The 13,182-nt window shown below is 39.4% G+C and overlaps 1 protein-coding gene across 1 annotated transcript in view; it reads left to right on the forward strand.

Annotated features, from left to right (window-relative positions):
• MFSD8 (major facilitator superfamily domain containing 8) overlaps positions 1 to 13,182 on the forward strand; it is a 626,971-nt gene that overhangs the window by 313,877 nt on the left and 299,912 nt on the right. Inside the window, exon 8 of the mRNA XM_044061750.1 lies at positions 7,412 to 7,520. Coding sequence (XP_043917685.1) covers positions 7,412 to 7,520 — 109 coding nt within the window. The remainder of the gene's footprint in view (positions 1 to 7,411; positions 7,521 to 13,182) is intronic.

Genomic DNA, 13,182 nt, shown 5'->3' on the forward strand with positions numbered 1-13,182 from the left:
CCAGTGCTTCGTATCCCTGCCCAAGTAGCTGGCACATACACACACACACACACACACACACACACACACACACACACACACACACACACACACACACACACACACACTTTGGGAAGAGTTTATACAACCACACAGACACTCCTGGGGAAGGCTGTCACAGGTTCTCCAGCTGTGCCCCTTTTCCCCAGACTATACGGTAGTACCAGCTGCCACCACCCACTAATATTCATCAGCTACTCAAAAGGCCCTTAAAAGGGTGTCCAATTATTACTGTGCGATATTATTATCCAATTGGTAGTATAGCCCAGGGCTAAAGCTATTAAAGTGGTTTTGTACAACTTTACCAAAGGCATGCAAGTACTCCAATGAGCATAAATTATCTCTACAAAAACAGCCACAGTTGAAAGGGTTTAAAAATATTTAATAAGCAGTAGTCAAAACACAAGGCAATACTTTCTACTACACAGTGCTAGTCAAGAGTTCAGCGATCACAGAGAAATACTTAAAATAATTCAGTAGTACAGTTATGGCATCACAGAAAACAGTCTAAATCTTCTAGTTTCTAGCTATTTCTAAGAGAAAACACAAATCTAAGATAAACCTTACATATAGAGCAAGGCAGTGCTGGTGAGTTGGATGGTCAAGACAAAAATGATTAATGCTCTGTGATTCTCTCTGTTTTTAAAATCGCATTCCATGTTTACATTACATCATTCTTTACACTTCCCTGGGTTCCCAGGCTAACAGAAACTACATTTACATTCTTCACCTCTGGGCAGAAACCAGAGCAATAAAGGACATTTATGCATGCACATTCTGGCCATTAACTCTGGCCTTAAAACAATAGGCAGGATGCCTCACTCTTGACTTACTGACTCCCGAGTTTTAACTTCAAAGGGTCACAACATGCGTTACTTCCAGATCCACATGTAACACTATTTTTACCATTTAAGACAACAAGCCTGTGGTTTACATTAATATTTACAGATGACAGAATTATCTCCAAAATTCTATCTGGCTAGGCTGGCAGCCTTCACCCATCTTCACACCCTAATTACAGTCATTTTACCTGTAAGTGCCCTCTTCTCAATTATTTCTATTCTAGCTGCCTCAGCATTTTTAGATATTCTTTCTGTTACTCTAAATTTCATTTTGCCTCTGTATCCTAGCCATATAAATGATTGTAGAATGAGGTTAATATCTTTATTCTCTCTCTCTGGTCTGTTTCTATGTTTTTCAGAATACTGATTTCCTAACTTAATAAATACCCTTTCTGCCTTTTGCTGTCTTAACTTTTGTACTAAAAATGTAGTAGCTCTGGAGTTACACTCAAAGAAGGTTATTTGAGGAGTTTCTTTCTATATTTATTTAAACTGTACAAATAATGTTTATTTTGCTTTGTTTTAACTAATTTTCCCAGCCCCCCCCATTTCACCCAGTTGTTCTTTTAATGCAATATTTGTAATTTTACAGCTTCTAAATAAGCTCTTTGGCTAATATATGTATTTTCTTGGTATTATGAATAACAAAGTCTCTTTATTTTCATTTTACATCTCTCCAATGCTCTACATTTATTTTATTTGTAACTGATATTTCCTCTAATGCCCCTGTACCTTTTGGTCTATCCATTCTTTAAAATATATACATCAGTTAACCTGCTATAATATTTTCCTGTCTTTAGAGATAATGCTCATTATTTGCAGTAGAGGATACTTTAATATGTTTCCTAATCCTTTTGCAGTTTGTGGCATCCACTTCCACCACCAAGCTACTTAAAAATTGAATCCCTTCTTTATATCAAGATGTAAAGTCCATTTCTTTTAACAAGCCATGCATGTAATTCCTGTACGTTGCTGTGTTTTTTATGATTTATTTTCTGTTTCACCTTGTACATAGGTAACTCTAAACAATTTCCTTTCCAACCTGCTTCTTCCTCATTTGCAGTCATATCCCTTCTGCATTTCTAACATTATACGTGTTTACTAGTTCCTCATTTAATTTCTGTTTACTACAAAGCCGTATGTTTTGTACTTCCCCACATTAAATTGGAGATCCCACTCAGTGAGTACCATCATCCATTTGTACTGTTGGTATTATGTTAATGGCCTTTTATATTAAAAGAGAAGTGAATCCTGGCATAGTGTTATTTGTATACCTTCTTAAAACATTATTTCTATTGAATATTAACTGTTCCTTTGTTTTTCGTGTGCTCTTTTATTGTATAAATTGTTTTTATTTTTTCCACATGATGTGTGTTCACAGTCTGGGCTGAAACTGAATTTGGCCCAATGGAATCAGTGCTGTACTCCAGATAACAAACTATATGTATGTAGGTATGAATAAATAAATAAAAAGTAAACAAAAAATAAAGTGGAAATAAAATAACAAGAAACATTTAAGCAAGCTCTTTCAGATTAACTGGCATGCCTTATTATGCAACATAATTCTTACTTTCCCACCAGCATAGAATGCCTCAACATATATCTTTAGTTTGCTGATCTTAAAAGATTTATGTATGCAACTTATTGATTCTGTTCACTGTAATACTTAGTGCCTGGTCCTGTACATCTTCCATACAGAATACTCCTTTCCACTGAGTTGTCACTTTGCTTATTTCCCTGAATAAGACAAACGTGTGCTATTCTTGTGTTTTTTTTTCGTTCTTTAAGGGCTTTTGTTTGGATGCATCCTTTCTGGAAGTTGTATTAAAAACTCTAAAGAGAATATGAACAGCAGTTTTGAGAGATTTACTGGCTTTTATTGATATTTAATATGAACTAGCCTGGTGTAATGAAATTTGCTTTCTATCTTTTCACTTCCATACTGGAAGTCTCATGAAGCCTGCAGGTTACTTATATATGCCCTTCACCTAGTCATCTGACTAAGGATGTTCTAAGCTCCAGTTCACCTGTAGCTACACCATCGTCAGTCCCATTGGAAGCAATGCCTCCTGTTAATGCACTTCAGGCTTTACTCTTATTCTCCTGAAATGTTTAGCAGTGTGCAGTAATCCCCAGTAATCTACCATCACTTATCCAATTAGTAAGCAAGGAAACATACAGGATATAAACAATGCAACACTGTATGGTAATTGGAAGACTGTCATACAAGCACTTTGTATTAGCTAAATATAATTAAAATGTCTCTCATGCCTGTATCTTCCAGCAGTTGATTTGATTAATGCTGAATCTCTCTTGCCTTCTCTTCACAATCCTGCAGCTGAAGAAAAATACAAAAGCAAAGAAGCAGAAAAAGTAGAAGCAGCCTTTATACTACTGATGCACAGCAGTTATGTACAGCAAAGTACTGTAGTTGCCAGCTGCCTCACCCTCACTATCATCTCCTACTAATATACCCCAAAACGTTCTATGCACTCCCTTTTCAGGCATCTCATGCCATAATCTAACTCACACCACATGCACATATGTACACTGTATTTTCCTCTCATTGCCCCTTATCAACAGAGATCTATACATCGCCACACAGTGTTTGATCTTGTCAGAAGAAAATGCACTGTATTTCTATTATTATCGAAAACATATGAAGCAAAACAAAGCTTACCATCAGGTAACTTCAGTTTTGTCCCTCAACTGCATTACCTATCTGTAAACAACAGTATATGCCTTTAGGCATGGAATTACATCATTAATTGGCCCACTTGCCATGAGCACCATAGTTGCATAATGTCTGCAAATCCACGTAACTGATGACTTTGACATTACATTCTTCATAACAGTATTGATAATTATGTCTTTGTGAAATTGTGCATTCTTGAGTCTCTCATTGTGCCAGTGTGCATAACAGACTGTAAACAGTTGCCTTTGAATTCTTTAGTTTTCTACTCAATTCCTTCATACCTTCAGCCTTCTAGATATATTCTTACCCACCACAAGCAGTCGCAAGTCCACAAACTAGTCTTGTTTCTTCTTCGGTTTTCCAAAAACTTTGCACTTTGTAGATCTCACCTTAATGATTTTATTTTTTGTCTCACTCCTGTCCCCTCTTTCAGGTCTGTATTGGACGTAATCTCTCTGTCTGACTCCTCATCCTCCTCAAATACTGATGTACCAAGGCTGTTGTCAGAGTTAAGATTCCTGGAACTCAAATAATCTTTGTTGTTTTTCCATCTTCTGACATCTGCACCTCTAGAACTTTGTTTCCCTTAGCTCTATCATCAGGCATCCCAGGTGTCCCCCTACCACTGCCACTCCATATATATATTTTTATCTGCTCACTCACATGCTTCTGTTCCAATCTGTTATTTCTCTTTTTATGTACTACTGTGTATTCTGACCCACCCCCCCCCCACTCCCTTCCGCCAAATGCCTCATTCCCTGCTTGCGAGTGGGTTTTTGGAAACTTCCTTCCCCATTTTCTGCTCTGAAGACTTAGTTAAGGAATCTATTTTAGTTAGCTCCCCTCCTTCATGCCCCATATATCTCCATCAGCTGTCAGCTCCACCTTATTCTATACCATACCATGAATGTGACAAGCTCATAAACACACACAGAGGTGCAATAAAATTAGCCAGAAGCACATCTTCTGCATTTTTGTTTTGAGCATTCCCCCAAGGAGAATTACTTGCTGGCTGACCCCTTCCTGTCAGTTGTACTATTCACAGTATACATCCAATCAGTCACTTTCTACGGCTCTTTTCCCACTCCTGTCCTGTGTTGTCTGCCCTTTCTCCTTCCCTGCCACCCTCCCAGTTACAAAACACACCAAATCAGTTATTTTCTAATTGCTGTAGCAAGTATTTCTCAATTCTGTCCCTGGCATGGTCAGCAACAGTACCACATGTAGGTTATGGCTAATTTTGGTACTGCAGGCATTTACACTAGTTGCACCTCAGTGCAGGCAAATTCATTTCTGCATTCACCCAAACTGTCCAGCTTGAATGGCGAACAATCTGGGTATACTGAATTCAATCCTTGTTTGCATTCCCTTAATCTGTATGTCCCCATTAATAGCTCGCATATGTGTGCTTGCATGCACGCATGCGCACAGACACACAAACACACTCTGATTCCTTTCATTATTTAGTTTCATTTTTCTTTTTTAGAACATTTTGCTGGTCTAAATTGTACTAATGATAATGGCAACATTTCAATGAAAATGTATTAGAAGTTGTATGAAGTTATTGACAGTTATGGGTACTGAGATATTGATTATTTTTATCTGCTTGTATTATGTATTTTAATGTTATTTATATTTCTCTAAACTGGAGAAAATAAATGTACTGTTTTATTTTTCCTTGTTTTATGTTAGATTTGTTTAGACTTCCTTCATGATAACAGTCTGTATTTCTTTATAGTTTCCTATTTGTATTTTGAAATGTTTAGTAGTAATGCTTATTAAGAGTGGGACCGTCATTTTTGCCTAAAACACATATCGGCATGCCAAGATGCAGTCCCACTGAAAGAACTTTGCAAGGTGGTTAAAAAGAAGATTCAATAAGTGCAGATGTCTTCAAATAAATGAGATGAAGAGTTAAGAGAATGGGTTGCTTTGAGGGGTCAATAATTGCAGGGCTAGAAGTGGAAAAAGTCTGACAAAATGTTATTTACTGATCTCAAGTCTATTAACTGAAACTGTCTAATGGTATTACAATTTGCATGTTATAATTACAGTCTGATTCAGAATGTCACAGACCTACAGACACAAGTCACAGAATGTAAAGTACTTGCTGGCATTGCCAGTGATGATCTTAAATACCTAACCGTAGTCATACCTCTTCATGTGCAATCCCCAGGAAGAAAATTAAGAATATTTTTGTGTTTCTCTGCTATGTTCGGCTTGTGCTGAATTTTGTGTCTGTGTATGTGAAGCTGCATTAGTTTAGATGCAGATATATGAGGCCCAGAAGCATTAGTGGTTCTCTGTGGTATAAACTGCCAGGATTCCTTTTTCCTGAAAAAATGGGTCTATATTACAAACTAGACACACTGTTTCCTGTTGCATGATTGAGCCTCTGATAATTGAAACAATTTAAATGTCTGTCAAGAGATAGGGTGCATCTATCTAGTTTAGGCTGTACCTGTCGAACATAGACCACACAGCACCTTTTCTTTTTTGCCATTGTTTATACTCCTGTGTGTTAGAGAACTCTTTCATTCTTGCACCTTGTAGCAGACTCAGTCATAACACCCACCACATTCTCCCAAAGTTCTCACCCTGAGCTCACTATATTGTACTGACTGCTTAATTTAGTCCCTACCATCCAGATGTGCCTGGGAATGCAGCCATTTGGTCATTGTAAACAATTCCATTCTTTTCAAGTCTCATGTTACACTGAGTAAAGCTTTGTCCCCTTTGAAGTTTCAAGGAATTAGTAGGATTGGCTAGTGCTAGTCTTCATGGACTTCCCTTTTCTTATCTCTCTATGTTTTCTGCTATGTCTCTCTGGGATATGAATGTCAATCTCTGAATGGCTTACATAATGAGTGCTAACTGTATCTGTGTCCTTGCATACATGCCTAGACTTGAGCACTTTCCTAGTTATTGCTATTCTATTGCTGGGCTGGAAACTCCATTAGAGAGAAGGGCATGTCCTGTTGCCATTGTGTCTTTTCCTGCGTGTTCTTTTTGACCTCCCCATCTGGTCGTCTAGCCCATTCTAGTGCTTGTTTGACCCATTCATTCTCCCATCCTGGCAGATCATAACTGCTTAGAGTAGCAGCAAGAGTAGAGTGGTGGGATGTTGTCATCCTGGGCAGATTTTTTTTTTCATATGCACCTCATCTAATCTCTTCTTTGTATATTTTGGCAACCACTTCAGGGTGAGGTGTGCATTAGGTGCATCTTGGGAAACCACTCGTTCGTGCAAGCAGTTATTTGTTCTGTCAGTCAGCCATGGCTCCTAGGAATTTGCTGCCATAATAGGTCACTTGGTCTTCAGCAAAGGTCTCGTTCTGGGATGCATGTTTCCTTAGGCACATGCACTCCCCCCAAGATGGATGCATTAGCAATTACCTTCATTGTCCCATTCAACTTTGTTGGTTTCTCCCACTCCCAGTTTGCTACTAGAACCCTTTTGTGCTGGGTCATAATAATGGTTGAATGTTTCTATAGTACAGTCAGCTCAACTTCCCTGCCATTTTTTTTTTTTTTAATATCTGATGCATTGCTTGCACCTTGACAGACTGGCATAGCAGCATTATAAGATTCACCTAGATGAAAATTCTTTGTGAATAAAGATGTCCTTTTCCAGCCAGTAGTCTCTGATGAGGAAGCCTCATTGCCAGTTGCACTGTGAAACATGGACAGTTGCTTCTATGTAATTTGTTGGCAGAATGGGGACAAATATATTTCTAAAGTGATTCATATTGCATAAAGTAAGTTGCAGATGTCTTTGTGTTGTTTTATCTTCTATGATTAATTGTAGTTTGCACTGTTTTTTTTTTTTTTGCAGAAGATACTCAAGTTGTGCGGGATTCGCAGGGTGACATTGATCAAACTGCAGTAGTGACTTGTAACATCCTCTTCTTTGTCATCTTATTTATTTTTGCTATATTTGAAACGTAAGTACTGTAAACTCTGTTAGTCTTTTCTTTGAGGATTGCATATGCTGTAAACACTGGTAACTATAATTAACCATGAAGGGTACAGTTGTGTAGTTCATAGCTACCAGACAATCTGTAATAATGCTGTGATTTCCAACAACTGTGGATAAACTTTTTGAACTAGTGAAAGCTGTTGTAGCTAGGAGGATGACTGAGTCACTTGTCTACCTTCAGGAAAATTTTGTATAATTTGTAGAATTGCTAATAGCCATTGTATATGGCAATACCACTGATGACCCTACACGCCATTATTCCTGCATGCTGAGGTGGAGACATGGTTGCTGACAAAAGTGAAGATAGTATATCTTACTTTTGACACATTTTTGTATGGAAATTTGGATTCAGACAGGTACGTGTTCACATACCCATTATAATTTAGTGCTTTATATCAAATCGTTTATGAAATGATGTGCTACTTTAATAACATGCCTTTGGCTTAGATGATGGCAAAAAGGGTTTGAAGACAATAGGATTTTCCCAGTTAATTAACAACCAAGCAAACAAAAAAATAAACGTGTAGTGTGAAGTATTGGAGAATGTGGGATGATTACATTCTAGCGAACAGGAAAGAAGTCATGTCAGATTTATTGATACCTTTCTACATTTCAAAGCACCATCCAGTGTTTTAAATGTATAAAGCAATCATTGCAGTAAAGAAAACAATTAAAATGTAATAATAGCAATAATTGAGGAGTCGAGCTGGATCACGTACTTGTTTGAACAAGATGGGCTGGGCATCAGGCCTTCTGCAGTAGAAGTCTCAAATGTGAATACTAGTACAATAGTGGATGTACTTAAGCATGTACCATTATGTCAAGTTTATAACACAACTGTACTTTTACCGGTGGCAGATTCAATGTCTCTTTTGTTGCCATTATTCAGTAATCAGAAAGCATCTCAACCTATCAGGTTCTACAAGGTGCCTGAAGATTGCAAATTTTTGTGTAAGAGCTCTTCTACTGATCTTTCAGTGGTTTCACTTTCCTCTGACACACCTTCTAAGCTTTTGTCATCTGCTAAACTCCTTCCTTCAGATAAGGACAGTTAAGCTATGGAAAGATTGTTTGGGTAAAAAGTATATACTGCTGCCACCTTGTCCTTTAAGGCTATTAATTACCAAACCCACATGACCAGGTATGTTTTGGCTCTTCTTTCGCAAATAGCTTCAGTGGTCTCTGACCTACCTGATTCTGATGGGAAAGCTTTAGTTCTTTCTCTGCTTGAGTCCACTTTGTAGGTCACCCATCACTCCATAAAGTGTAGCGGTGATGCAGCTGATACTTCTTCCAGGGCTGCTGCTTTTGGTTCTGTGATGAGGCATTATTTTTGGCTAAGTCTACAGGCTTTACCTGATGATATTAAACCCAAGCTTTTGGATGCCCCTCTGGATAACAAAAAACTTTTTGGGACAGCTGCTGCTGACGTGTTTTATGTCCCTCCAAGATAAGGGTAAGGCCTTGCAGGAACACAAACATATTTTTGTCTCCCCTGTCCTCAAATTCCAGAGGAATTACCCTTCTAAGTCCACTTTTCTCCATAGGCAGACTCATCCACCCCCAAGGGTAAGAAGGGTTCTATGCATATTTACTTGCTAAATCCACTCAACCTTCTTTTCATATCTCCATTTGACATTTGGTTCCTCTTACCCTCAGGCAGGTCCCCGTTTCTCTGCCTTTTTCTGTCTCTTCCAAATTGTCATCAGATTACCTTAGACTCCTGGGTGCTGTCTGTCATTTGTCAGGGGTACTTCATGGTTTGGAAATCAATTCCCTCCTTCTTACACTCACAATCTCCTGTGGAACAGCTTCCTCATTTTCCAGAGATTTTGCAGTCCCTTTTGGATCAGGGAACCATTCAGTCTGTCCCATCCTCCCAAGAGGGAAGGGGGGTTTACTGCAGAATGTTTTTGGTTCCTCAGTACGAAAGTGCCTGGAGACCAGTTCTGGATCTTTCTCTATTCCAATACCTTTCTCTAGGTCCCTTATTTCTGGATGCTGCCTCTTCAGACCTTATTTCCTCCTCTTCTTCCATAGGCCTTCTTGGTTTCTCTGGACTTCAAGGATGCATGCCTTCACATCCCTATTCACTTTCTGTTCAGGAAATTTTTATGTTTCTCTGTTTCTCTCTCTCATTTTCAGTTCTCTTGTTTGCCCTTTGGCCTTTCTGCTACCTCAAGGGGATACATAATTTCCCCTATCTGGACAACCTGGTCATTCAGGCTCGTTTTGCCAGCAGTCTGTTGCAGGATCTCCACTTTACCACTGGTCTTTTGCAAAGTCTGGAGTTCTCCATAAATCTCAAAAAATTGGTTCTGAAGTCCTCCCAAGTCATATTTTTCTGGGGTGTAGGCTTCAGACTATTCCCATGTTGGCTTTGCTTCCTGCCCCAAAGGTTTTGTTTGTGACAGTCTTTTTCCAGTCTCTCTTCCTTCTGTCCTCTCTTTTGGCCAGGGAATTTCTCTGGGTTTTGGGATTTATGGCCTCCAGTATTCCCATGATTCCTGTCACCAGGCTCCATATGAGGAAGCTACAGTGGTACCTCATATCAGTGGGGCTTCAACATTGCCACCTTCTGGAGTCCCCTGTTTCTTTACTTCCTTGTCTCAAACTCAAGGTTCAGTGGGGGATTTCACAACTCTCTCTCAATCCACGGCTGTTCTTTCAACTTTCACTTCCATTTCAGAAACTGTCTATGGATGCCTCAGACTTGGGATGGGGAGGGGGGCTTCTGGTGGCCCTCTAAAGATCTGGGGTCTCTAGTCTCCTCATCAGAGGTCAGATCATATCGATGTAACGAGGAGAGAGCTCTGCTTCTGGCTCTGCAAGCTTTTCATTCCCTTTTCCACCCCATCCCTCTTAAAGTCTTCACATACAATACCACCTTAATGTGTACATCAACAAGCAGAGGGTACGAGGTGTCCTATCTCCTTTGCAGATTAGTTCTTCAGGCATGGGATTTAGCTGTAAAGCATCAAGCGACTCTTTGGGCAGTTTACATTCCTTCAGAGCACAATATAATGGTAGACTCATTGAGCAGGTCCAGAACACAAGTTCATGAATTGATGATTCACAGAGATGTGTTTCTGGACATAATCCATCTGCAGCATATTACTCAGGTAGATATCGTTGCCTCCCTTCTGAACAGGCAATTTTGTCTATTCTGTTCAAGAGTACAGAGTCCTCTGACTTGGAAAATAGACACACTGTCCATTTCTTGGAAGGGAATGTTTCTATATGCCTCTCTCTCCCATCGTCTGTTGCAATGAGTTCTGCACAAAATCAGACAGGACTGTACCAAAATCTTGCTGGTAACTCTTTTTTGGCCCAGACAGCATCAATTCCCATTTCTTTATCACTTGGCCAGGGGTAGTCACCACAAGTTACCTCACTGGGTGGATCTTCTCACACAAGACAAGGGATCTCTTATCCATTTTCACTTGTCCACTCTTCAAATGGCACTGTGGGTGGTAGGATTTTGATTCCTATTAGGCACTTCTTTTCTGTGATGTGCTCCAGGTTCTGTAGGAGGCCAGGAAGTCAACTACCAGAAAATCATACATATCCAAATGGAAAAGATTTTCTGTCTGGTGCCTCTCTTGCCACCAGGATCCCCTATCAGTGGGGTGCCTCTGGTTTTCTCTCTCTCTCTTATTTATGTGATCTGCTCCATGCTGGATTGGCATATTTTTCTGTTAAAGCTCACCATTCAGCAATTTCTGCTTGTCTGCTGTTGAATCCTCCTTTTGCTGTTGGTTTGAGGCGAAGCAATTTCTTAGTCATCCTTCATATCAGCCCTCCCTGAATGCCTATTTCTCCTTCCTGGGACCTCAATGTTGTACTTGAAAAATTGCTTCAAACTCCTTTTGAACCCTCTTAAGTTAGCTTCCTTGCAAAGTTGTACGTGGAAGACTGTTCTTCTGTTGGCTGTTACTTCAGCTAAGAGCGTGTCTGAACTTAAGGCACACATGGCTATTCCTCAATTATTAGTTTTTCACAGACACAGGATGTCTCTTCAAACTAGTCCTTGTTTTGTACCCAAGGTGGTTAATGAGTTGTCCCTTAATCAGTCTATTCACATTCCTTCCATTTTTCCTTCTCCACAGTCTGCCAGTGAAAAGGTTCTTCACACCTTTGATATTATTTGGATAAAACAGACAATTCACAAGTCTGGGCAACTTTTTGTTTCTTTTCATCCCAGGACTTTGGGTTTGGCTGTTTCCATACAAACCATGTCATCCTGGATTTCTAAAGCCATTTCTTTTTGTTATTCTTTTTCATGGGAAATGTCTTTCTTCATTCGTAAAAGCACGTTCTACTAGGATGGTTGCCTCCTCTGGTTCCTTTTCAAGGTTTGGACACCAAATACATCCTTGACTCTGCTACTTGGTCTGCTGTTCATACTTCCGCTAAACATTGGAAATTATTTCAAGGGTAGGTTTTGCCAGGGCTGTTCTGAATGAGTTTGTAGATGGCTCTTTTGTGACTTCTTCCAAACCTTCTTCTTCGCTGTTGTAGTGTTCCTTGTGTGTTAAGAATACTGCAGCAGTGATATGGAAGAACATAGTACAGTTGTGTAAAATCTTGCCATAACAGTAGATGTCTTTCTCTTCACTATTGCAGTATTCAGTGCCTCCCTACTTCCCCCTCTTTCCTAGCTCTTGTCCCCGTCCTTTTGTTGCTTAACTGGCTGAGGGGCTCTTGCTTCTTTTTTCCTTCTGTCTTTTTTACTTCTGGATGTACATGTTCTCTTTTGTCCCTGAGGGTATTCTTTTCCTCTTGGGGCAAATCAGTTCTGAGTGTCTGCATCCGTACATCACCTTTATGCTCTGCACCTTATGTGGGGACCAAGTGTGTGACATACCACACCTAAAAGATGTAACTGCTTTGGAATACTGGTCTGGACAGTGGGCATCCTTGCCAGGAGATCACTTATGTTAAGAATACTGCAACAGTGAATAGAAGGACATTTACTGTTATGGTAATATTTTACACAACTGTACTTACGTTTTGAAGTCTTGCTGTTTGTTACTATCCTACTTCCATATGTACAAGGTTGCTTCAGGGTAGTCCAGTTCTGCAAAATGCCTTGTTAACAATAGTTCTCCTAAAATGTGTCTTGAGTGAAAGGGTCTCTTTATTTGATCTAAGGTTGAAAAATGGGTTTCTTTCAGTCAGTTTTGAGGCCATTGGAAGACTTGTGTTTTAATTACTTCACTAGAAACTAGAGAGGAGTCGGTTTGCTCATGCCATGACTGGAAAATATTTTGTCCTTTGTGGAAGCAGGCAGTGATAAGTTTTAGTATCTGATAAATAGATGAAACAACATATTTTCTCATAAGTTGTCTGAAGTGAAGTGGTGTTTGTATACGAGTTAAATAATGAGCATGGTGTACTCTACCATAGGAAGGAGTACATTTCAGACTAATGCATTTGTTGACTGAAGGTGCTTAATTTAATATTCTGTAACAAAGATTTAATTGTTGCAGAACTTTGTTACCTGCTCTGCCAGAGTGAAGCAAGTATGACAGTGTTAGGTCCCTAGTAAGGCCTAGATATTTGGATTCAAGGACCTGCTTAGTACTTTCCTCCACTCGTTTACTCGTTCATTTACTAAAATCTGT

This window comes from Protopterus annectens, chromosome 2.part0, assembly GCF_019279795.1.
Source record: "Protopterus annectens isolate FY-2018-M chromosome 2.part0, PAN1.0, whole genome shotgun sequence".
NCBI lineage: Eukaryota > Metazoa > Chordata > Ceratodontiformes > Protopteridae > Protopterus > Protopterus annectens.